Source organism: Perna viridis, chromosome 3 (assembly GCF_037379345.1).
Source record: "Perna viridis isolate PV_CMFRI_1.1 ecotype Kerala chromosome 3, ASM3737934v1, whole genome shotgun sequence".
Lineage (NCBI taxonomy): Eukaryota > Metazoa > Mollusca > Bivalvia > Mytilida > Mytilidae > Perna > Perna viridis.
The window spans coordinates 4,083,048-4,110,973 of record NC_142447.1 but is presented as its reverse complement, the minus strand read 5'-3'; the positions used below and the strand labels follow the sequence as shown (position 1 = coordinate 4,110,973).

At 31.9% G+C, this 27,926-nt stretch overlaps 2 protein-coding genes across 6 annotated transcripts in view; one reads left to right on the top strand and one right to left on the bottom strand.

The window, feature by feature from the left end:
• LOC148620714 (zinc transporter ZIP13-like) overlaps positions 1 to 7,518 on the bottom strand; it is a 31,934-nt gene extending 24,416 nt beyond the window's left edge. The window contains exons 1-2 of one of the 2 annotated variants that reach the window (XM_088574459.1): positions 7,373 to 7,518; positions 5,158 to 5,645 (exon numbers count right to left, since the gene is read on the bottom strand). In XM_088574459.1, the coding sequence (XP_088430585.1) occupies positions 5,158 to 5,464 (307 nt within the window). In that variant the 5' untranslated portion in view covers positions 5,465 to 5,645; positions 7,373 to 7,518. Of the gene's footprint in view, positions 1 to 5,157; positions 5,656 to 7,372 lie in introns of those variants that run through there. The other variant, XM_088574460.1, reaches the window with a different exon arrangement.
• Positions 1,432 to 26,940, top strand: LOC148620713 (uncharacterized). Of its 4 annotated transcripts, none has more exons than XM_088574456.1 (7): positions 1,432 to 1,651; positions 8,955 to 9,435; positions 14,894 to 15,160; positions 16,710 to 16,876; positions 19,323 to 19,525; positions 23,222 to 23,401; positions 25,147 to 26,940. In XM_088574456.1, exons 1-7 carry the CDS (start codon positions 1,601 to 1,603, stop codon positions 25,316 to 25,318), a joined length of 1,521 nt encoding a protein of 506 aa, XP_088430582.1. In that variant the 5' UTR covers positions 1,432 to 1,600; the 3' UTR covers positions 25,319 to 26,940. The 4 variants fall into 4 exon arrangements, with proteins under 4 accessions (XP_088430582.1, XP_088430581.1, XP_088430580.1 ...); XM_088574455.1 differs by lacking the exon at positions 1,432 to 1,651 and adding an exon at positions 4,561 to 4,841; XM_088574454.1 differs by lacking the exon at positions 1,432 to 1,651 and adding an exon at positions 5,817 to 6,034.
• The last annotated feature ends 986 nt before the right edge of the window (positions 26,941 to 27,926 follow it).

Genomic DNA, 27,926 nt, shown 5'->3' with positions numbered 1-27,926 from the left:
TCATGACTAATCAAACTGGGAGCAAAGCTCACTTGGTGATACCCCCTTCCTTTCCTCCCCAGAAACCATATAGGATACCTCATGGGTGATTTAAGCATTCCGATAGAAAAAGAAAATAGAAAATCTAAAATTGGCATCATGTAATAAAGAATCTATGAAAGTTTCATCAAATTCCATTCAGCAGTTTCAGAGGAATTGCAGATTGGAACAAGGGGCGGAAGAATGGAGGAATGGACACCATGATCACTCCCGCAAAGTGGGGAGCATAAATACTGTGAAGGAACAGTCGAAACTATTTTTCTGGATATAAATTATTGCTATTTTACCATTGGTTAAGGTTAGCATTGAATTTATTTTGTCCCTCCATTATATAACATAATAGCAGACGACAAAGTCCTCACAACAGTAATCTATACCAATTTAATCTATGACCTTTGAATCTCTGAACAATATGAAATTATTCTGAGAGGAAGTTAAAAAAAAATATCCTGTCAAAATGTGGAATTAAAAAAGTGAGATAGTTTGGCCCGATCCAGACTAGGGATAAGAAAGTCTGACTGTGTACTCAATTCTAAACATGAACAGATGATTTTTTTTTTAATATCAAAAGAATGGAGTCATGAAATTAATTACACAGAAAATATTTGATTATTCACTGCCATCTATATTATAAGATCTCTTTTATAGGATGGTGCATTTGTGGCATTTAACTATATCTGTTCCCTTTTCTATCACTTTGTCCTATATACAGTGTACACCAACACCATATTATTGCTGAGTCATGGTAAAATAACAATGTAACATGGCTTCCAAGAATTATTTTTTGAAATTTTACCATTGAAGTGACAATTTTTCAAACCCTAACTTTAAAAAAAGCCTATATTTACAAATCTCCTGTGAGAGATAAAACAACTTTGTTCCAATAGGAGCTAAAATTTTAAGTACAAATGAACCCATTGTGAGCCACTACAATACCTGTGCTTAACAAGCTCATTACTTACCAGGTTTTGCTCACTTAGTCCTTAATTCCATTTGTTATTTAATAATTGATTTAATAATTTCATATAAAAAATACAATTTTTCTATCCACAATACAAACAAATGGAACATAATTTCAATTATAGATATTACAAGAGAGATATAAGCCTTTGTTCAATTCAACTGGGGGACAATTTTCATCTACCGATATTGAACATGGTAATATATTGTTACCTTTTAGCTTCATAAATAATTCTATTGATTTCTCCTGACTAGACCACGAAAGTAACACTCAAATATTAATGCTCTATGATTAAAAAAAAAGCAGGAAAACCAACGCATCCATGTTATAGTAAGGTTTAAACATGCTTCGCTTTTAATTGTTTGCCAATTGAAGCTGCATATAGAAACAATTCAAAAGCGATCATTATCAATGCTAGCCAAAGTTTGCCGAAGTTAAATACAGTACCAATTAATCAATTGGTGGCATATTTTTCCATTAAATTATTAATGTGATTAACAATTACTGATATAGTTTACAAAGAGCACCCGCTGTGAAGGACTTATCTTTCTCTTATTGGGATGACCTAATCTCATTTGCAGTGAACCTTGCATAAGAGAAATGACTCTACACAGTGAAGCACAACAAGTGGAATCTATTCTCTATATTTCAGTAAGTCAATTAATTCAAAATTAAGTGAAATAATAGAAACTGTACCAGAGCATATGTTAACAATAATTTCTAAATTACCTCTCTGCAATTTTTTTTCTACCAAATTTTGAAAGAATGTTCAAGTAATGTGCTTTTTTGTTTATTAAGTTTTAGTTATTCAAACATGTAGTTTAATTAAGTTGGATAATCTTAGGCTCTTACTGTAACATTTAATTTCTATTTCAAACAGATTTCTCATATTATGTTGAAGATTGTAAGAATAATATATGATATACATACCATATTACTTTCTGCAAAATGAATAGTTCATGAAGCTGTCATACCATGATTTTTTTTATAAAAGGATAATATTACCATTAATTTAAAAATGATACAGAGACCGTTTTTAACATATGAAAATACAGTTGTATGTGTATAAAAGTACAAAGATCACCTCTTGGAAAGGAGAACTGCATGTCCTAAAAAGGTCTAAATATTGGAATACCCCCCACTGCAGCATGTGTTCTAGAGCAGACAGTATCATTACAGGGAAAAATAAGAAATAACACCTTGGTCCAAATTATTTTTGTTTACAATTTTTTTTAATGAGCTGTCTAAATTTAAAGACTCAAGTATCTACATCAAAAACTGAGATAAATTATTCCTGATTCCTTATGTTCAAAGAATCAAATAAACATGCCAAGTATTTGATTTAGAAAAATGATAAGCATCCATGATATGTAAAATAATAAATTTTGCAGGTACTATTTTTCTGGCTTATTTGTCCACCTTGGAAAAAAAGGAAAATTAGTACATTAAGAAAAATCTATGTTTACAATATTTGAGTTCATGTACCTTTCTTCTCATCTTGTATGACATGTAGTGATTTTGTTAGCTTATTTCAAAAGGTGGCCTACTATGATATTGACATATTTAAAGGTATAGGACTTAATTGTCATGTAAGGTTATTTTGACCTGTATTATGTAACAAATCCCTGACTTGCAACATAGTACAGGTAATAAATTGTTTATTGAAATGAAGTCCTCCTTTGACTTGAAATTCACAAATTATCTACAGAGAAACCTATTTTAGGAGGTAGACCTAGAGTAAGGGACATAACTCTTGAAATCAGTGATATATTTGTGTCATATTCCATTTCATCAAAGCCTATCAAGCTTTCATTTGAAACTGAATGAAATCAGTCCAAGTTACTTTGGTGCTTACATAAGATTGATGTGAAATGGTGAATACAAGTGTTTGAATGATTTGTAAGAGTTGTGTCACTTATCCTAGATTTATCTCCTTAAACAAAACACTGAATTTAATCACTGTCTAAACCAGACATTTTCTGAAGTCTTCATATCAGTTTTAATGTATTTTGAACCTGTGTAAACTGGACAACTGACTAAACTTATCAAAATCAGTCAAACAGGGGATTTAGTTTAGGTTTCACTGTATGTAAGATACATGTATAATAGCCTGTTTAAATACTTGCATATACAGATATAAAACAAGTTCTCTTTTCCACATACATATACACATACACATCATAAAACTTTACAAGTACAACCAGTCAACAAACAACATATTTCCTTTATTTTCCTTAACTTATGTTTATTTCGGTAAAATTGAACAATAAAATACTTTTCAATGTAGTTTATGTACAAGAACGTACAAGAACTGTTGACTAGATAACAAATGTACAAATGTATTCCACTTAGCTGTAAAGTACAAAGGATGAACTCAAGTAAACAAAGAAAGGCTTCTTAAATGAACACAGAAAACAAAACAAAGTAATTTCATTTAAAACACCTGCCACATGTTCAGCTGTTTAGAAGAGGAAATTCTCTTATCTAATATATGAAATGTACAAAAAAATGCTTTGAAGAAAAAATTGGATACAACTTAAAAATATCCTTACATTTTCTTGAAGTCATATCAAGATCATTGGTTAACAAAAAGAAAAGGGACTGATTGCAGTATAAAATAAAAACAAATTAAAACATACCTCATCAAAATTTACCAAGATGTAGGCATTTTTAACTACACTGAAATTTATCACTATGCATGTTTATTAGGCAATTGTTTTAAACTCTGCAAGTATTAGTTTACAACTTTGGATAACATTGTCAACTTTCATAACAAAATACATGTATAGAAGAACACCACGTTAAAATTTCTTACAGATCCATTTAGTTTTATATTACTGCCATACAAAATTTTGCATTTGAAAAATATCTAAATACATTTAATACCATTCAGTGATGTAGGAGGAGTAATGAATATGATATGTGTCCCCTTATGCTTAACAGAGGGAAGGAAAGAGGGACACCCCTATCACTGTATTAAACCACTTTGCAGGTGGGAGTGTAAATATTTTTCTTCCCTGAAGATTTCAGGTTAGGGGGCATAGACTTAATCAATTACCTAGTGAAGCAAGGCTCTTTTTCTTTTGAAGATTTGAAGACAAAAATCACAACACTTTTCTCCAAAACATTTTAACTTTTCAAATAACAAGATTTGTGTAAAAGGAAGTTTTCAAGCAAAAATGCATTTTTATTTTATCATTTTTAAGTGGACTAAAACTCCCCTCCTAACTCCCTACCCCCTTAACCCCCTATCTGCCACTGGGGATATGCTGAACAATAACCTATCCAAATTCCATTCTTGAAATGTTTCCTAGTTTTGAACAACAACTAGAGATTTATCTTTCAAATACACCAGTATAATCTTTGCCATCAACCTACATGTACAAGAAATAAATGACCTCAACAACTGCATCATAAAATCTGAAAAGCTGAACAGGTGGAAAAAAGAAATTATCCTTGCAACTTAAACAAAAGAAATCTATGTATATCTGTTTATTAATTACAGAGGTACCCAGACTACCATCATGAAAAGTCACAATGTTTATACATCTTGTCTTAATTAGATCACTCTCTCTCTCTCCTGTGTGTATTGCATGTAGTGGGCTAATCATTTGGCAGATTTCTGCAAATGACTATATTGCACTGACCTTGAAATTTCGGATAAAACATGTAACTGCAGATTTGTTAAGTGGATGTAACACATAGAAAGTGAAAAAACACAAGTGTTCAATAAAGAGCTTTTCACATATTTTGTGGCTGGGAAATAATCTCCACAATGACAATGGGAAGTAAAGTAAAAACCTCAGAGAGCTTTAGAGAGACATTGTCTCCATATTTATCAGTAAGTAAATAAGTTGTTTTATGCAAAAGTAAATCTTAAGAATTGTTATCATAAGTTAAAATCTCTTTTTAATATATTTTGTCATGTTTTAAAAAATCTGAAAATAATGCATTTTACAAGTAATTTTCAGTTTCTTTCAAGTGTTGATATTTCAAAATTAAGTTTAAGTGACATTTAATTGCATCGTTTCTCCAACAATGACATTGAATTCGCTGAGAAACATATTTTCCACATCAATACACTCTATATAAGTCGCAAATCTCCCAGCATCTGTTTGAAACCCGATACCCCATGGCAGAAAAAGCTATTAACTTACCCCCATGCTTCAGGGCAGGACCGGCTTCAATCGGTATCACCAGTAATGGGAATATGCCACTAAGTCCCACAGCTATTGAGCCACAAACAGAATAGATCCAAACTTCGTAAGGATCCCGTCCATCATCCATGTTGTTAGTTTTTTCTTCGAAATTCTCTGCCACGTTAGCTTCGGCAGATGTTGTCCTCGTGTTTCTGACGATTGATTTGGTATTTGGACTTTTAGCTCGATGTATCTCTCCATTTGTCAGGGCTATCAGTATAACACAGATAGAGAATGTTAACAAATTTCGGCTTTCAGCTGTCATTGTTTGTGGTCACATCGTTATCTTCTATGATGAGCTGTTGTTTACATGGGAAATCCCATTCATACTTGAACATCCGAGATTCTCGGGAGTTTAGTTAAGTGATTAGGGGTATCTCTAGTAAAAGTCCTTGACCTTTCAAATCTTTTCCCGTGGAATCCCTTGTGTCTTTCAATCCTAATGCCTGCAAGATTGAAGTGTCAATTTGAACCGTCTAGACAAGACGCTAAATATATGTACAATTAGGTCTAATCGATAGCTTACAATCTCACATCATCCCTATTTAATGCTAGATTAACGATCTTACTTCTCGCAAGGAAAAGATTAGAGAAATCCCGAATAAAATGATTTCTGCAGAATATGCAGACGATTTTTTCATTCAGCATCCAGCCGGCATCCTAATCTCAATCAGTAGGTTAGATTTCTTTTTTGATCGTGGTATATGATGTATCAGAAAAATATTTTGTCATGGATTTTACAAAAACAACAATTTATGATGTTGACATTGAATCAGCGAGGACCAAGTTAGCGATTTCTCCTCAGGATGGGTTTGATCAATTCGTTGTGATATCGGTTGGTACAGTCTCTATTTTTTCTTTGATAGTAGTTGTAGTAACGTTTTGTTAGCAAAGGACAAATCAAATTTTAACCTTACCTTTTAAAGAAAATTACCAAGTACATTTAAATTACTACACGTAGATCTACTTGTAAAAGTACATGTATAGTTTAGTAATTATTGTACATTTTTTAATTACTATGTAATAATATGAAGTACCTTCTCTAACAAAGTGTTGCATTGTAAATTATTTATTACTTAGTAAATAGGAATGTGTGAAATATGTTAATACATTTTTTCAAACCATTTACCATTAGCTTGAAGAAGTCAATATTAACATTATTGGTCAAGAAACAATTTCAATCGTTTGAAAAAGTGTGTCTGTAGTAATTGTGTTCAGCCAGGTTAGTTCTCCCTGGCAAGCAATTCTCACCAACAAATTTTTTGTTTCCTCCGAAACAAGTTCATGCCCAAAATTTAAGGAAAAACGTTTTGCTCTCAAAACTGAGCAACTATACAACTATTTTCATTGAGGAATAAAATTTTGGTGAGCAGATTGGCGAGAAATGCTTCTGTCTTGAAAATGGTAAGATCTACTCTCTGACCAGTATGGGGATTTCAAACCAGTCCTTTTCAATATTTGCAGAGGTATTTATTTATGCAAGTTTTTACCCGTAATTCAGATGTTATCAAACATAAATAGTTAATAAAAGTAAACAAAGTACCAAATTATACCACATATGAATAAATGCAGCCAGGAGATGGATCAAAAATTTCAGTTGAGCGTACATGAATAGAATTAAAAGCTGAGTGAAGCAAGAAAAAATATGAGAGATAGAATTTGTAAAAAAGCAAGATTGATTTCTAAAAATTCCTGTTTTTTAGGAGGTGAGGCATATGCCCAGCATACCTTTCCTTGATCCACGTCTGACAGTTTCACATCAAATAACAAATAGGAAAATTTAGTACATTCAATTTTTTAATCATTAAGAATTTTCTAAACATCTGAACAAGGACTATTCATTATGAATGATTATGACGATTTTACAGATTTTTATTTGTACATAAAAAATTTTAATTTGTATTTTTAAATTAATTTTATAAAAATTCCAATAGACCCTTTTGTGCTAACTATAGGATAGTCTGAACATGCGTAGACCATGCTCAATATACACCTATTTTTTTACCCAAGCCCTCAATACCCACTTCCCAAGCCCAAACTAGGGAAAGTTACAATAATATAGTGAGCATGCTCATCAGATTATCTTAAAAGGGTCTGTTAAAGCCTCTCAGTCTCATTGAAAGAGAGATTCTCTATAACTGCTAAATGCAGAGATTTTTTTGCCATTCATTACCTTTTTATGCAGCAAAACTTCTCAATATATGATTTTAAGCACCAAACTTTGCAGTCCTGAAAGCTCCCAGGAGCAATCCTTGCAAGAAGGATGTTGAATCACTTAGATATCTTTTATTTAAAGTTCCAGCAGCCTTCCTGCACATCATCACATCATTTTATCTATAAACACTCTTTTATAAATACACTGACTGTTTATCAGTAAGCATTAAGTTCAATATATTATTTTTATTGCAAAAACATCTGTTCCATCAAACATCCTACTGTGATAATACAAAACTTGATTCTTTTCTGGTTGCTGTATTGCATTTCATTCAATATAAAACACCTAATTGATTTAGTCATTAACTTTTTAATAACTAAGTTTATTTTCAGGGTTTGTCCAGTTTTTGTTTTTGCAGTCAGTGCTCTTATTTACAAAATTTTCTACAAACATCAGAAAGCTGTTAGGCCAATCAAATTTAATTTCTTGTTTTCTCTTGCCCCCACCTCTTTTGGGACTGCTTCATTACCCGTATTATTGCCATATAAAAATACAAAACAAAAAATTTAAATACACCCCTCATATTTTTTTCTGGCTATGAACAATATAAAAAGCAAACTCATCCCATTTCCAGAGCAATAAAAAGGTAAAATGTAATGCCCTCCCTCACTTATTGGTTTTCATGAAAATAGGCATGAGAACCATGAAATGAACTTTGAATGGCCTTAACTATAGCTTTCTGTTTTTTATTGTCTGATGACAATATATTTTGAAGTGCAGGGATCACTTTTGGTCCATAGTCTCTTTACTTTTATTTATGGCTCTTGCTTTTTTTAAAAGAATTTAAAAGGTCTTTCAAACTAAACATTGAAATAAAATACTAGCCCACACAATTTGTTTAATATGGAAGGGACATCTGATTTCTATTCTGGGAGATCTCCTAAATGAAATCATTATGTCATGCTACTCACACATCTTCAGACAACGCATTGTCACTGAGTTAATTTTTTTTTTTTCAACAAATCTTTCCTGAAAAAAATTTGCACTAAATTCACTATTATGTAATGCATTTCAGTTGACTATTTAAAAATGGGGCATAACTCCAACAAAATTTAGGGGAAAAAATTTCCTAGAAATACACACAATTGCATAATTTGTCCATACTATGTACCAATTTTCATATAACTCAGTTGAGTAGTTTGAGAGGAGTTGCGATGACAAGATGCTTCAGGAGTGTACTTCAGGAAACTAAGTTTAAAAGGGGCATCAATAAGTCTTACATAATTTGAGGGATCAAAATTTCTTGTGGTAATATATATATTGTGTCCTTATAACATACCAAGTCTCACGAAATTCTGTTTAGTAGTTTGTGAGAAGTTGCATGTCAGATAATGTGCATTTCAAGAAACTAAATTCGTAAGGGCAGAACTCCAAAAAAGGTATGAAAATTTTCTGTTGTCTAACAGCCACACCTAATTTAAACTTATCTTGGTATTGGACCCACAAACCAAGCATTTTACCACATCACCAAAGCCTTTATAGATTTAGTCTGTCATTGGATGCTTATCATTTAAATCAGAATTTTTTTCCTCCTTTTCAGACACTAAAGATCCACCAGCTTCCAGAAAAGTTGTTGATGAAAATATTTTCCTACATAAAGCACCAAGATTATGGTAAACTAGCTAGAGTCTGCAAGAAATGGCGCATGATAGTGTACAATACTCAGCTTTGGAAAAATGTGTCCTTACGTCCGGAGTTCGGTGGCTTACATGTCAACAATGTTGAAATTCTAATGCAGTTGATAGGAATACGTTTTGGAAATACCATGCAAGCTATCGAACTTCCCAGTGAGCTGATAACAGCTCCAGTTCTTCATGAGCTTTCGAACAAGTGTCCCATTTTGAAAAATATGACACTGGACTTCTCAAATGCTATGCAGTTACATGACTTTAATGATTTAAATGCATTTCCATGTAATCTCCGAACCTTATGCATTTGCCTGTCTGAGGTTATATTTTTGGAAGGATTTATGAGAAGAATCTACAGCTGTCTTTCTTCCCTAGAGGTGCTGCATCTTATAGGTAATTAAGTTTACACATTTTATATCAAATAGTTGCCTCTAATTGGTTTGTAACCATGGAAATTGAAATAACATTCTTATCTAATGAACCAATATCACAACATTAGAGCTAGTAGAATTCTTTATTGGTGCTCTGATTTTCTCCCAGTTCTTATATGTATGAACCCATGTGATATCAGGAGAGAGAAGGCTATGATCATTGAATTCAGAGCCTAACCATGATTTTGGATTAACATTGAGGAAAAATCTATTCAGAGTCATTTCATTATTAAACTAATAGACTGATGCACATTTACTACAATATGAATATATTCATTACTTAAAATTATAAAAAATTTGAACAAAATCCAACTGATATTTTTTTTTGGAAAAAAACTTAACAGTTTTTAGTTAATAAAGAGCAATATAAACTATGTCCCTGGTACTCTCCCAAATTATAGCATTTATAAACACCTATAGAATATAAATTTAAATAACATTTGAAACATATGAAATTCTTCACTTTCTGATACAGCATTTTTTTTTATCAAAGTATCATGAGAAACCTACATAATGATCTTTTGGCTTAAAGAAATCATCTTGATCAATGCAGTTGATAATTTCCCTTCATTACTTTTGCTTAATTAAATCACATGCATCCTTGCTTTCACTGCTTTGAGCAACAACAAAATTTCTTAATAAAGAGTTATGTCATGAAAACCATGTTTAGTCAGCTGTACAATACACAGGTTGTAATTAGGAATTTACAGCAAATAAAATAGTAAACTTCATGGGTTAGAGTTGGTCTTCCATTGATTGAATAACCATTACCTGATGAACTGCCTTACATAGTTTTTGTAAACAAAATTGTGTCATCGCAGTGTTCTCTTAAAATATGTTTTGACCTATGAGGATTCATGAATAATGACAATCCCAGAATGCAATACAGTGTCTGTTTCAGTCCATTGACAAGGATATTTAAACTAAGTATTTGAATCTATGTCTGGTAGGAAGTGTTTAAATAACTCAGTTGACTCCATAAGACAGTTCTTCAGGTGGTGGTCACATTCAATCAAGGATAGAACTTTTTCAGTATTTTTTTAAACAGAGAGTAAATTTATAATTCTTCTATTTCCACCATTTAAACTGTTATGACAAAGTTGCATTAGAAAAAAAAGATATAGTGAAATGCCACAAATGCACCATCATATAACCTTTATAAAAAATCCAGAGATCACCAAAGGTGTTATAGAATTTTTACCTACCTTATATCTTAAATCAAATAAAAATTGTTCACCTTATTTAGAATTTAAAGCCAATTTAATCATCAAAACTGCCTATTGAATGTACATTTGCAACTGTGTGAGACTTCTGTGCATGAAATCTCTGATGAATATTTGAAAAAATGGCAACTGATTTCATCAAGAGACTGTCCATGTAAAAATCAAGCAGATCCTGTTATAGGTGGCGCAGGGTAAATTTTATCCCACTACATGTTTTGTTCCAAGGTTATGTATATATCTTTTGTATGTCAAATAGTATAAGTGTTTTAAATTGACAATTAACTTTAAAATTTCCTAACAATGTAACAATATTTTGCTCAAATTAAAGAGTTATCTCCCCTTTTCAGTGAATTTCCATGCTTTCTATGCAATTTATTTCTCTTTACATGGTATGAAATGGGTGAAATCTTTTTGAAAACAAAATTTGGCATGTGCCAACCACTGCCTGGTTTTTGCATGGAGTCTCTCTCTAAACTGATAAAGGCCACATATTATTAGTAACTACCAGTAACAAGTTAGTACAGTTTTTAAGCGAACATGCTTATAGAAATACAATTGTAATTCTAATAGGCTGATGGAACACTGATAATTGTGTACTAAAATGGCCAAAATAGCTTTTTCTATGAAGATACAAATGTAATTCTATTAGATGGATGGAATACTGATAATTGCACATAAAAATGGCCAAAATAGCTTTTTCCTGCTCAGAAAATAATGCTCATAATAAGAACACAGGATGAACAAATAAACAATACTTATTTAATTGTTCACCCATGTGTTTTTATCAGTAATCTTACTCCTCAATATAAAAGGTTTTTGCCATTAAGACATTTGAAAATCAGGACAATTGACAAATATAACAAATTGATAACTTCAAATAGGAGACTTTTCCATTACTAAAGAACTTTCGTTATCGAATTGTAGCTCTGTAAGATTGCATTTTAGCATTCAAATTTCAAGTAATTTTACTGATTCACAGCATGCAATGTTTGTAACAAGGAAGTTTGGAAATAACCATACAAATATCCAATTTATTCCACAAATACCGCTACAAAGTCAATTATCAGATACTGTAAAGCATGATTTTAGAATGTTCCAAACTCTTCACTAAAGTAAATGAGTATATATATTGAGGATGTTCATGGAATAAACAAGATTTTATGAGATGATCACATCTGCTTTTTTTCTTTTGGAAAGGTCATGTGTTCTATTATTCTGTTCGTAGTTTAATGTCGACTATACATGTCATTTACACAGGAATTAGCTATAAAATGTTACAGTTGAAAAGCCTCAATGAAAAAATGGAGGTTATGTATTTTTTTTTTTTTTCGTGGCTAGATTTGTACTGCAACAAGGAATTTTATTTTTTAAGTTACTTCTTATCATAAAACATGTAGCAAGAAATAGAATTGCTTGCTATTAAAGAGTAATCAAGGGAACCAAGGTTATAGCGGTAATCAAAAGAATGTATTCCAGGGACAAAGACAGACATGGAAAACAGACATACACAAAAAAGAACATAAAGTAACTAAAATCATACATACAAAGTAACAAAAGCAAATGAGCAACTCGGACTCCACTAAAAACTAGGAGCATGGACTAGGTGCACCGGTAGGGTAAGCGTCCTCTGCTTTTCTAAATACACCCGCCAAGTTGCTCATAAAAAGTCAAGTCCGGGGTAGACAAACGAGGAAAGGAAAACTATGACCCGTTGAATAAATCAGTTTTCATGGTGCTGATGGATACACCATAACGATCCACAGGCTCATGATGATGACCATAAAACTTCTGTAGTGATGACTTCAATCTTGTAGCAACATAACCCTGTTCCAGAAGCCTATTTGTTAGAGTTCTAGCGCGATACAAAAAGTTTGCGTAGTTTCGGCAAGCTCTGGCATAATGTATGAGTTGTGATATGAACACTACATATGCAGGAGCTGAAGGGATGTTGCCACAGATGAAAGGAAAGTTGACAATTCTGAATGAAAAGTCATCACATTTGTCGTAAAGTTTGATCAATAGTTTTCCTTTACCATTGATTTCCATGTGTAGGTCAAGATATGAGGCTGACTTCACAGTGTCTGTAGTATCCTTTATCTCAAGTTCTTTTGGGTAGATGCGATGTATCAAATCCCCGAAATTAGGATTGTTTAAAGATAATACATCATCTATATAACGAAAACTGAGATTAAAGGATCTAGCCAAACGATATTCTTTCTTTCTGATCAGATCAGCTATAAAGTCAGCCTCATAAGAGTGAAGGAATAGGTCAGCAAGTAAAGGAGCACAATTTGTTCCCATTGTTAAAAGAAGCATTAAGTATCAATTCATATAAAATTCAGACATAACCAATGGTAGAAGTGATTCATGGTGAAGAAAAACCCACCAAACAATGTCTTCTTGGTCTACATATACTAAATTTTAAATAACAATTTCCTGTTTTCAGATCTGCATATTTGAGAAAATCGTACATTCACCTCCCACATAGATCAATCAAATCAAGAATGATAACTCTTACAAAGTGCCAATTTCATATACAAACTTAACAATTTTTATCTCAAAATAACAAATTAAGTCTGGTTATGCAGTCTGTAACTGTTTCTGAATGACAAATAAAAGTGAATATGTGAGTTTTTAAAACTAATGAATCACCTCCTGTCTGATTTTTATAAAGACTGCTACTGAATATAAATGTAATATCATACTACCATGAAAGAATACATTATGAACTAATACCAGTGACTTAATAGCTAGACAAGAAAAGTGAAATTCAGTGCCTTCTGCCCATCAAAAGAGTTTAAAAAAAATATTGTAGTATTAACAGTACAAATGTATTTAATTCTTGCCTTTAAAAGTGGAAAAATAGTCTAAATACAGTAGCATTTTCGCAGTAAATCAATGATGTATAAATATGTAAAGAGTGGCCTTTTGAATTTAACAGTAATGAATTATAATAAAAATCACAGAACTAATAAGCCATAGGCAACAGTTACAGGAAATGGTAAAAAAAGAAATTGGTACAAATGGCAATAATTGGAAAGTTGGAAACCAGAGCAATGGTCTTGTAAAAATGACACACTTTTCTAATTTAACATTCATAGTCTGCTAGACTTGCTACTAGTCCCTCTCTATTTTTTCAAGCACTAAATATAATGTTTATTTAAAGCCCATCAAATTGGGCAGTCCATACGAGACTCGACAGGGTAGTCAAGGACGTTAAAAGCCCCCTCATTCAGACTAAATATGGTTACACATGTACAATAAATTTTAAAACTATCTATCAGTGACACAAGGTCTTTGTACTGCAGATAAACAGAGAATAGTTACATGTAAGAGACTGGACATTTTTGTAATGCCAGTTCGTGTTGTAACATCCTGGAAATAATTACTGAGCAACTTTAATCCATGTGCTATAAAACTTGTTTTTTTACCCACCATTTCCACCTGTACCAAGTCAGAACCATTGTGGTGGTTAGTTATACAGATTTTCCTTTATGACTATTTCTTTTGACTATTTCTAAGAGTTTATTGATTTTGTTATTATCCTCCTATGATATAGGCAGCACTGAGTACATTTGATAAAAATCTTCTTTTTTTTTGTTCCAATGTTATTTTTATCTCATTATGTATCTGAAGGAAAAGGGATTTTTCTGTATAAAAACTGGATGACTCAGGAAATATGTTCAAATTTCCCTCACAATTCAACTTAATTATGAACAGATCAAAAAGTTATTTCCCTTTATTTTAAATTTCCAGTGCTTTCCACGTAATTTATTTTATTCTTACAATTTCAATAAAATGAAAACCAATATTCAAATTTTAGTAAACATGAGTTTGTCATCTCTAATGAATAAAAAATGTTTTTGAAATGAAATTTGGCATGTTCCACCCACTGCCTGGGTATTCAATAGACATTCTCTTACAGTGTAGATTTTTCGGGTTTGTTCTACCCACTGCCTGGGTATTCAATAGACATTCTCTTACAGTGTAGATTTGTTTCCTGGGCATGTTCCACCAACTGCCTGGGTCTTCAATAGACATCCTCTTACAGTGTAGATTTGTCGCCTGGGCATGTTCCACCCACTGCCTGGGTACTCAATAACATCCTCTTACAGTGTAGAATTGTTACGAGTCAAATAGAAACAAGCCTGCTTCATATCCAGTCATTTATGTCAAATTATTGTTTATTACTTTCAGGTACTTTTGAAATGTCAACTGAGGCGGAGGAGGACATTTATGAAGTTGTCAACATTGGAAAAATCAAATCCCACACGCCAAATCTGAAAGTGGTTAATCTGTACGGAATATCATTCATAGATGATTCACATATTGAACTACTGACATCAAACTGCATCCATCTGGAAACACTAGCTTTGAACTTTTGTCTTAGAGTAAAAGGTTCATCCTTTAAAACCCTTCTTCAAAGATGTAAGAAGTTGAAATCACTACTGCTGCAACACACAGGTATGTGAGTGTCTAAATTAATTGCAGAACTTTCTTTTGATAGAGCAAAATGGTGCCATAAAATCATTACTCTTCACTGGTCAGTCTGCTCGTCTGTTACACTCTCTGACATTTGACCTTGGTTTTTACTATTTGGAACATGGGTGTATGTATTTCACATACATGATATCTTTAGAAGAATCATTGTCTTAATCATCAAGGTCATAAAATTGCATTTGCTTGTCAATAATATAACCTTTGGTATTGAGATCATGCATTATTTATACTTCCTCTAGGACTATCCCACAGATTATTCGAAAGGGTCTATTTATTATTTATACTTCCTCCAGGACTATCCCACAGTTTACACGAAAGGGTCTATATATTATTTATACTTCCTCCAGGACTATCCCACAGTTTACATGCAAGGGTTTATTATTATTTATACTTCCTCCAGGACTATCCCACAATTTTCACGAAAGGGTCTATTTAATTTTTTTTTACTACCAAATCAATTCTTATAGTTTTACTCAACCAAAGGAACAACCCTCTGCCAAGTTGTCACGTATGTTATAATTCTGATCCAAGCTTGTCAAGAAAGGCCTCCTGAAATAGAGATTGAGTCAAAATCAATCCATTACTCCTGATGTATCCGTGTCATAAGGCAAGAAACTAATACCAATGTGAACAAATGACTCCAACAGCTTATTGAATAAGATCGCTCTGAAAAATTAAGTTATCTAAGGGAACATTATCCTTATTGATTTGAAAATAAAGTTATATTTTGTCTGGAGATGATGTTTCACTGTAGAAGCAATCATGTTTTGTCTGAGCTCAGAAAAGTTTTTCAAAGAATCCGATTAATTTTTAATGTTATGTGAACTTTGAGCATATTTAAAACCCACCTAGGGAAAAGATGTTCTCTGCTATCATCAATAATTCCCTGACTGATCTATAGCATTTCAGTTACAACAGTACTTTTAATCCAATCATTGGATAAGGTTTTTAGTACCGAAGGTGTCAAACTGATGATTTGCATGTAGAAAATATCTATAATAAATCAACTGAAACAATGGCAGAAATGTTAGCTGTCTGGAGATAGTCACTCTGTCTTAGTCTGGGTTAAAACAAAGACAAATTCTGTCAGAATAATATACAGATCAAATGTAAAGGAACAAAAACAAAGTCATGGATGCAGAAACTGAAACAACAAATAAAACAAAACCATGCCTCTCTGGGTTTAGCTTGATACTACCGTAATGGTTGAAGCCAAAACACTTCACCCTTCTATATGCGTGACAAAATCAACAAGTGATTATAGATCTTAGTTAAAATTAGATACTCGTAATTAAAATTTAATCTGCAGAGTTCCAAAACCAATTCATTAAACAGTTCACACTCTTCAATTTTTTCCTGTCATAACCATAATTCTTCAACCTATTCATAAAACATATTTGCCTACATGCTAAAGCAAGTGTAATAGTTAAAGATTAATTCTAACCAGGAAACTTAGTAATTAACTGAACTGTCACTCCATCAATTAAAAATAAATTTATTTTTATTTTTGTAGGTGTAGAAGATGAGCACATGAAGAATGCACCATGGGAATCATCTGTTGTAACAGAACTGGATTTGACATCAACTGAGCTTTCCAGGGAATGTCTAGAAAACATTTTGTTGAGAGTTCCATATTTTACATACCTAGGACTTGGTTATTGTGAATTCTTCACAGATAGAGTAAGCTTCTATCATTTCATGTCTGAAGAATGCATTTTAAATTGATACACTTAATTTTGATGTTTATTCTGTAATCACTATTTTTGTGGTTTAAGAACATTCTGTTGACCCATTTTTTGTGAAATAAGATATAGGTACTGCTTTTAAATGTGAGCAAGAAGCATTGAACAATACCAGTAGTTTAACCAGTCATTATAAATGTTGTCATGAGTGATGTAAACAAGTGAGTAAAATGTCCATTAGAAAACTACCAAAGCGGTCATAGTGAAGGGAAGTGGTGAGTAAAATGTCCCTCAGACAACTACCAAAGCAGTCATAGTGAAACAAAGTGATGAGTAAAATGTCCATGAAAAAAACACACAAGCTCTGATTGGCATGCCTATATACCAGAGGGCTGTTGTTTCTGTGAGCTAGCACAATAAAGATCCAGCTCAGCTGTCAGACTTGTTTAAATAAGGGTCTATTCCATTGGTCAGTTGTTCTTGTCCTGAAAGGCATATAATATACAATAGGATGTTAAACCATAATCAATCAATGTATTTGCAGTATATGTACTAGTTATATTGTAAATGGTCACCACTCAATGGATAGTTCACTCTAATCTCTTTTTCACAAATGTCTACATTTATCTTTTTTTTTTTTAATAAATCTAAAAGTCAGGAAAAATTTGTATCCTGAAAAGTAAGGACTTTTTAGTAGAATTTTTTGCTTAAAGGAGACATAACACATTACACCTAAAATATCTCATAAAAAACACCTTACAGTCACTTTCTTCATTTAATAGAAGATAAATATTTTGTAGAGACTTACAGTACTTAGTCTATAAACAAGCTTGGAACTATTGCAGTAAACAAAAAATATTCTCTATATCCTACAGTGTATAAACAAGCTTGGAACTATTCTCTATATCCTACAGTGTATAAACAAGCTTGGAACTATTCTCTATATCCTACAGTGTATAAACAAGCTTGGAACTATTCTCTATATCCTACAGTGTCCATTCCTAATGATCTAGTCATGCAGTTTCTCAGTGCTGTACTAGGTCTGATTATAACCTCTTAATTAACTCACTCCATACAGCTAATGATAGAGAATAAAACTAAGTATGGAACAGGGATCAATTCAATCAAATGTCACACGGCTCTGGGAATAAAATATGTGTAAGTGACTTAATGTCATGATGAATGGAGTAACTTGTCTTTAACAAGGAGTCATGGTTGTCATCCATCAATAAATCAAATTCTGGGGACACCGCATGGATTTAGACTTTCTGTTTCCTGTGGCAAGAAAAATTCAGTTGAATGAGTTACTTGTAAATTTGGCAACTTCTTGTAAGAAAAAAAAAATTCTAGACCACTGGACTTGAACAAGATTTCGGCATACTGAGCTTAGTTTAGAAGTGATCTCTCTCCTTTGAAGCATATATTAAAAAAAAAAAATACAAAGTTTTGACAATGTTACTGTAAATTTGTGCTTTACTTTAGTGATACTAATACACTGCAACAACAAAATTAATCTGAAATATTATTTTCTCTCTGCTCATTCCAATACTATTTGCAAAAAAATAAAATGTCAACACATAGCTCATATAGAAATTGTCAATTTCTGGATTATTTGGTATTTTTACCACCTAATTTTCCTAAAGGTAGCTTGCTAACCTGATGACCTAAAGTGCAGGAAGTTGCGTGTTTGAATAAACCAATAACCTGTCTAAACCAAACACTGAATAAACCAATAACCTGTCTAAACCAAACCTTGAATAATCCAATAACTTGTCTAAACCAGACCTTGAATACACCAATAATCTGTCTAAACCAAACCTTGAATTAACCAATAACCTGTCTAAACCAAACCTTGAATAAATCAATAACCTGTCTAAACCAAACACTGAAGAAACCAATAATCTGTCTAAACCAAACTTTGAATAAACCAATAATCTGTCTAAACCAAACCCTGAATAAACCAATAATCTGTCTAAACCAAACCTTGAAAAAACCAATATTCTGTCTAAAACAAACCTTGAATAAACCAACAACCTGTCTAAACCAAACACTGAATACACCAATAACCTGTATAAACCAAACCATGAATAAACAAATACCTGTCTAAACCAAACATTGAATGCACAAACAACCTGTCTAAACCAAACACTGAATAAACCAATAACCAGTCTAAACCAAGCTTGAATAACCCAATAACCTGTCTAAACCAGACATTTTAAAAGTCCCTTTGAAACAGCTTAAATACAATTTTAACTTTGATGAACCAAACACCTGTCTAAACCAAACCAATATTCATTAAAGTCCAGAAGGGGTTTGGTCTAGACAGTTTTAACTGTAGTTATTAAATGAATATACAGATTTATGTAAAAACTTGTGTGAAAAATTAGATGTGTGAGACAAATAACATATTATATTGACAAACTGCTACCCCTCTATATTTTCAGATTTTAGAGCTCTTGGTTCAGAGAGGAAAACTTGCAAATCTGAAAGCTATAGACATTAGTAACACCAATGCTCTGTCAGAGAATGTGATATACAAGTTCATCCAGAAACATGGCGGACAACTCAGTGGGTTGATGTTGAATGGCAAACCAAAACTAACAGAGAACTTCTGGATTAACGTCATACCCTTCTTAAAGAATATTGAGTAAGTTAATTAAACATGTTTATTAGTCCCTTACCAGTGACTTTTGTCAAAGAAGAGTTAAGGTTTGCACTACGTCCATCTGTCTGTCTGTCTGTCTGTCCAGGAAATCAGTCTTTCACACTTTTTGGGTTGTGCTTCAAGATTTGTACCATACATACCATAACTTAACAATTACAGTTACAGATCATGGTTGAATTTTCTAGCAGTTGTTAATTTTTTTTTGCTGAGTTATGTCCCGTTGATTTTGATAAGTAATGCAAAAACTCAGTTTTCTGCACCTTTTTTTAGTCACACTTGCAAATTGTCCTTTAATATTTGGTGAATTGCTTTACCATGACAAGTATCAAACCAAGTTCAAATTTGTTCTGGTTAATTATTTGTTGAGATATGACCCTTTGACTTATATAAATGCAAAAACTCAGTTTTAAACGCTTTCTTCAATAGCAAATAATGCATGTAGTTTCTAATCTTCTCTTTAGATTTTTCTTCTGGGAGGGGACTTAGTATTGCTAATACTCTCTGAATGCTCGTTGATAGCAAAGGTCTTTTTTATTTTGTGAAGGCAGCTGGCACATTAAATGTTAGCTAAAGCTTAGAAATTATTCATAGAAATGGTTTGAAATTTTATAAGCAGCTTCAGCATGATGAGTTGTACCTTGCCTGAGACAAGCTTTGGGTGTTGGGGGCTGGGTTCAATTGCATAATTATCCTATATGGACACCATTCTTCCAGTTTAATCATAGTATTCAAATCTCATAGAGATTCATAGAACTGCAAAAATTTCATCAATTGTATAACTTGCAAACGTATGCTGTATATGCATATGTGCTTGGTTTTCACAGGATCAAAGTATTAAAAGTGAAATGAAGGGACTTCAGGCTTAGGTGCCATTAAAGTTTAAAAAAATACTCAAGTCTGAGAATACTCTCAACTTCCATGGTAACTCCAATCAAAGTTTTTGAAATTGATGACGTAACAAACAGTTAAGAATTTTCTTAGACATAAGTAATTTTTCAAGTTTTGTGGAGCTGGGGCCAGAAGATATCTGGTTTACACAGAAAACCAGTTTTCCAAGGGTTCAGTTAAAACAGGTTTAACTGTATAATAATTTTTCTTTTAATTCTTATTATTGAGAAAATTGCAACTTAGTTGCAATGACAGTCATTGGTTTGTAGTTCTCATTACATTTATTTAAATTCATTAGTTTAGAAATAGAAATAATTTCAGATTCTGTTTAGGCAATCATAAAAAATTCCAGTTCAAATAATAAACTATTTACTCCCTTATTGGTTAAACTTGTTGCCTTTATCTGACAGAAATCAACCATACATTTTACAGCGTAAGCCATTTGTTAGAGATCAATTTATTTTTATTTGAACTTCACTGGAAAACCAAGTTGTACAAATTACAGAGGCTATATTGATTTGTTGTCAATTTATAACCCTCTCCATTATGAACATGTTTTCCAATCTATTTGTTTTACTAAAAATACTATAAAAGGTGTAATTATATTGATTTTGTTGTCAGAAAAGCTAATTGAATTCTAAAGAGGGAAAATTGGTGTATTCATTTGGCAGTTCCAATAAGTTTAGCTGTATTTAGCTACAAATAGATTATACAAGCATTCTTCAAGGCCAAGTATAAAGTCTCATTTCCAAAGGATTAAGAACCAAGGAGAATTTATCCCCTAATTTTGATTAATTGGAAAAAACCTTAAAAAATAATAAAGATAATATCAAGATTATCAAGAAAACTCCTGTAACATGACTGAGATCACTTGAATCATCTATGTTGGTCTGGAGTGATACTCAGTATTTTAGAAACATTGAATAAAAGTCTATTTAACCATAATTAAATAAGTATGGTATGGTCATTAATATAAAATAAAAAATGTTTCAGTTCTTATTTTATTAAAGAAATAATTCATGGAGGTGCTGTTGTACTCATTTACACACGGCCTGGGTTTTCATTATTTAAATACAGAGCATAAGCATAAGTGACGTCTAAAATAGTGGAATTAAAAGGCCAACACTGAACCTGTGCACACTATTCCTAACATGAACTATGTCTATTCTAATATGACAAAAAGACAATTTCAGCATCTGAATTGCCCAGAGTTATATATACGTGGCAATATACACTGTAGGGTGGGCTAATTTAGTGGGTGCAGAATTTTGCTTTTTTTAGGCAAAAAAGTATACAATGATTTTTTGCCTTTCTAATTTTTTGTGGATGCTAAGTGGTACATTATGTACTTAAGCCCTAAGTAAATAATTTGCTGGACGTATTTGGTGTTTTTAGACAAACTGCCAAGATACGCCAAAATTTGCACCCTGAAAAATTACCTATTATTTATTGTTTGATGTTTATAGCACCTCATATTAGAATGCCAAGTTCATAATACAGTGTTGATCATCATATTAATTCTGTCACTACATACACACTCGTTGACAAATGCTTTTTTATAATTATTAAATCGAAAAACTACATTATAGCTTGTATTTATTGGCATATCAAAAGCACAAATCACATTGATTCAGTGTCCATATTACGTAACTTGTTATAGATTTAACTATTAGTGTAAAATATCATTTTTCCAACATTGACTATTATTTAGGTCTAGTATATATCTGAATAAAAAACATATCTGAAATCAATGATTGTGGTTATATATATGCACAGGCTGATCCAAAGAGCATGGAAAATTTTGGTTGATTACAAAAACAAACACTGAAGCCCACTCCCCCTTTTTCAGAACTTACTGATCCTTCACAGATTTGCATTTTACAGTACTCATTCAGTTATTTATACTTTACCATTAAAAACTACAATAATTCTTAGGATAATTTACAAATTTAGCAAGTTATTTTGTTATTCAATTTTGTTTTTTTTTTAAATGATAGTGATCCTCTTTCATAAATGAAATATATGTACTAGTACATAAATTAAATTCTGTGTACCAATATTGTAATCACAATAATTATATGCAGTGGTTTCAAAAAGATGTAAAACTCTTAACTTGGAACACCTCTTCTTGCAAACTTTAAACAATGCTTTATATCTTGTTTAATGTACATTTGTCTGATGACCAACCCTAGTTTCAATTTAACCCATTGAGTGGTTTGAGTGTTAGGGTTTACAAGATGTATGGACAGACATAAAAGTTTTTGACTGTGTACCAGTACTATTCTTTGCTTTTTTTATCGCTATAAAATTGGTACTGTGTCCCCAAATATTTAAACCTTTGTACATGAAGTATTTGAATAGAAAGTGCCAATAATAATAGGATAATTAGTTGGAAAGAGTGAATAACCAAAATATGGTCAAGAGTGCCAAAGAATGCCTAGATTTAACAAGTGTGTGGAATTAGTTCCCCATACGAGTTATGTGTTCTTGGCATGAGTGATCATATTTTGATTATACAAGATAACCCATCGATTATTCTGTTTATTATATAGATTTCCTCCATTATGAGTTGCTATTTTCAATATAAATTTTTTATTTTGTGAACAGTGGTGGTGGATTGATATATGTGCTGTGACGTTTTGGCAGGAAAAGACTGAGAGGGAACTATCAAATTTATTTCACAGTGTGAAATTTCGAAAATTTTTACACTGACATTTGGTAAATCATTGCTATCTACATGGTAATAGTCTATCACATAATCTAACAGTCATGGTTTCTACTCTTCAACAGGATCTGTGTCCTAGGAACTGCTAATGGTTGGTTTTTGAAGATTCAAAGCAGAGTCCATATTGATCAGATCATAGAAGGCATAGCTCAGAACTGTCCAAAGATGCTGAGATTAGAGATTCAGTGGGATCCAGACACCATTAGGTTCAGTGACAAAAGCAGTAAATTTATAGATCACATACGGTATGTAGCCCTAATATATGGCAGATGTAACCTGTAGGAGTTGAATACATGTGTATTAATATTTTTATTCTTTTTACAGTTTTACATTAGCCAAGATATATTCAATACAATTTTAAGATGTGAGCTATGAACATTTTGTTTTTATTAAAGATACTAAACTAGTAAAGATACTTACTCTGTATTACAACTTAACTCCCTGTCTGACATAAATAAGGCTCTCAATGGCAGACTTAAATCAGGCTCTCAATGTCAGACTTAAAAAATCAGCTCTCATTGTCAGACTTAACTGGGCTCTCAGTGTCAGACTTAAATCAGGCTGTCAATGTCAGACTTAATCGGGCTCTCAATGCTAATAAGGTCATAGGTCAAATTCGTATTGATTACTGTTATGAGGACTTTATCCTCTAGGAAGGTGATTTCCGTTTTTTTCTAGAATTTTTTTATGAAAAAAAACTTCTTTCTAAGATGATAGTTGAAACCCCTTCTAAATTTCAAACAAATTCAAGTAATCAAAAAGTGATAAAAACACAGAACTCCTCTCATCAATAACTATGCACTATTTTTCCATACTTTGTTGATTTGATCATTCATCTCTGAGAAACTGTTTAGAGTAATAGTAATAATAGTAAGAAATTAAACTTTCACGTTAGGCCTAATAAAAATATTTTTATTTGATGTTCTCTATTTACTCATAAAACAGGTTCCCTATTAAAACATTTTATTGACAAAAATATCTTATCCTCTCCTTGATCTGTATCTGCAGTCATATATAGTAGGGCTTTTAATGATTATGATAGGCTTTGAGTGTCTGTCCATAAGATTTAATTTTCCTACCTATCTATGAACTGAGAAGAGGAAAACCAAACAAACAAATCATTATGTTTGGCCTTATATACAAGCTATAATATGGTTAAACAATCTCTCTCTTAGAACAATATATAAACATTTACCTCTGAAACATTAACATACTCCAGTTTTAACTGTCTGTCAGCACTATAACATTACTGTAGAACAGTCTGGTTTGTCAACATCGTCAGAACCTGTTGAAACATAATATAGTTACAAAAAACGTTACTTAAAATTTTATTGTATGGTGTGAAAATCCAAAAGAATGTAAAGTTACAATACATTAGAACCTATTTTCTGTTTATAATAAAATTCCTAATTTTTCAGTTTTAAATTTTACTTCTTTATTTTTTTTTTTTTTTTTTTTTTTTTTTTTTTTTTTTAGTTCAAAGCACCTTGGTTATCACACCTTATCAAATACACTAGATGACAAGAATTTATTATTTTTTTTCCATATTACTGAAGTAGTTGTCTTTGTAAGAATCAGACAGGTAGTGCTTCATGAATGTCCAAAACCAAATGAAATCAATTTTATTTCTTGCTCAGAAACAGCTATAGACCATATAACCTGCCTTAGTTTTTCGTTTGGGGGTTACACTTTTGAAATAAAATTTATATAGACTGTACATGAAATTAGCACTTTGCATGAGTTATCCTTCTTGATTTAATTTCATTTGGTTGATTTTAGTGGGAAGTTAGTGTAGTTTTCTCAAAAGTACAGATCTAAATACAGAAGGGACTATCGTCACAAAAAAGACCAAAAAAACATCATCTGACCCATGGGTTTTTCTACACCATGAATCACCTTACCACATGCAGTTTCTGAATTTTATATGGACTGGTACTTTAATACTTATATAACATCTTTCTTAATTGATATAAAATTGTCTTCTTTTCAGATTGAGATGTCCCTATCTAAAATCTTTCACACTGAGTGATGGAGAGTACTATGAAATGGTCAAATCAAACTTTGAAAGAGCTGACAGACAGAAAGTTGTCCGAACAACAACAAATTATTGTACCAGTATTGTAAGCCTGCTGAATCATTATAATGACTTACTCTTTAACTGAATCCATCATTTACCAACTCAGGATTAACTCCCCTTAGAGATTGTTTCCATTTTGATAGCGAAACACGTGGAATAGGTGACATTTATCATAGATTCCTTGGTAATTGTTTCCATTTGATAGTGAAACACATGGAAGAGGTGACATTTATCGTAGGTTCCGTGGTAACTGATTCCTCAGATTTGGAGACTTCATCATGGAATCTTGGAATTTGATTTCCTATTCTGTTTAAGTTTTGAATGTTGAGTATTAGAACTGAATTTGGCATATTTCCTTTACTAGATACTGTAAACGGATTAATTTTCTGTCTTTAGGTGTATGCTTCAGATATTTTTGATTGCTGATTTTCCAAGATTCTGTCAGGTGAGCATATTTTTGGGTATCCATTTTCAAGGTTTTAAAGAATGATAAGTGTTTCAAAGTGTTAAAAATAAATTTCTAAGGTACTACTTTTGGTGCTTATTTAACCACCACAAAAATAGCGAAAATTAATCTGCTTAAGAGTATTTCTATTAGTATTGACAGTTGGCTACATCATTTTAATGACATATTGTTTGAATGTAGCGATGAACATGACATTTTTTTTTTAAGGAGATTTCAAGCATTTTATGTGTGTAGAAATATATTTTTATGTTACCAGTATTTTTCGACCTATGAATCAGAAAGTTCATCATCAAAACTGAAGTTGCTGGATTTTCAAACTGTAATTCTTGTTTAAGAATCTCAGGACATAAATTGTGCCATGAAGTATTTCACTATGTATAGTGTAACAATGTACCGGTAATTGAAAATCAAACTTTCTGATAAATTCATATATGTGGTGTAACAGATTGATTTATTTTCCTTTTTCAGTTTACATAAATATTTGTGGCATACAATTTTTTATGATGATGAGTGACAAGTTAAAAGTGCCAAGCACATATTCAGCAAAGTCATTGCACATATACATTTAGTAATGGTGATTTCTAAAAAAAATAATGTTTATATGGTTAATGTTAGCATTTAAAAAACAAATTATTTTTCAAAATCCAATTTTGGAGATTTTTTAAGGTTGTTTTTATTGTACTATTATCATTATTATGTTATAAGTACAAGTATAACATATAACTGTGTACTAAACAAAACTTTGAATAGGTGACAGTTGACAAAGATTACTGAAAATGATAAAGGACCAGTATATTCCTGTAAGAGATTTTTTTTCTTTTGTCAATTTCATAAATGGTGGGAAGCTATGGGGTAGGCATTGATATTACTGGTGTCTTGGATCCTTTATTTTAGACAATAATTCATGTATGGGAGTACAATGACAATATACCATCAAGCCCTTATTCCTCCAAGAAATGGTTTCGTTATCTTGCCTGAGCATTTTACACATCCCTACATCAGAGAAAAACCAAAGATTTATATTAGACTGGGAAGTGCAGTATTGATTTTAGTGTGTTCTATCTTGTCCACAACACATGACAATGTCAAATTTTTATTGACATTTGTTAGTTCATATGGCAGTATTTTAGTTTACACATTTTATTTATTTATGTTAATTAGATATTATTCATTTATTTTGTATGTTATCTATGACAATCCAATGCAGGAATGTTAAAATAAAATGATATTTAAAATACATACATCAGGTTTAATTTTGTTATATGATAATGTATATGTTACTTCACATCAATATCAATTGTCATAGAAATACTATTACATCAAAATGTAAAAGTCAATATTCAAACATGCTAAAACTCCTGAAATCTAACTTATCTCATGTTCAGAGAGACAACTAGATATAATTGAGTTGATATATATCTCTGTGAACCCTGCTGTAGTAATATAATGCTGAAATCATACTTTAATCTTGTCAAAGGTCAACAACTACGAGTAGCAACACATCATCTTGAGCTGGTCAATCATCATGCAAATTTCTGAAGCATACACCTAAAGACAAAAAAGTTGCAACCCAGACATTAATCTGTCATGCAAAATCATTAAGACACTGAGGACAAAGTTCGAAGTAAAACATCACCATGAGTGATATGAAAGTCATCATCTTGAAATGACCCATCTTAATGCAGAAAATCAAAAGCTACACCCTACAATTTCAGAGATCCATTCACTTTCACTCAGATTATTTTATGTTCATCAGGGAAGTGCTTGTTTTTGGTTTCTTATTCCTCATCAGTTGAAGTCATAACTCTTAATCAATCCAAGGCTTCCTTTTGATAGTATGACACCTTTTGGAACAAGTTCAAAAATAATCCATTTACTATTACCGGGGCCTGCGATTTTGTTGGAAAAAAATTGAGTTATTCCGAAGTTGAGCAAAAAAATTTTTTTTACTAAGCTATGGATAGAAAAAAATATGATTCAATATTAGCCCCCCCCTCCCCCCCGTAACTTGACAATGTAGATTTTCAAATAAAAATTTTTAACTTTGGCTGCTCTTTAAAAAAAAAATTAATTATCTTTCACGTTGGTGCAAAAAAAAAATAATTCTAACTCCGAATAAAAGCTGAAGTCCCCCCTCCCCACAAGAAGAAGAAAATAAGAAAATAGTCTGTGTCTAATCAAGTAATTGTCAAGACGTCATGAATTTACTTGTTTTTTTTTCCCCAAT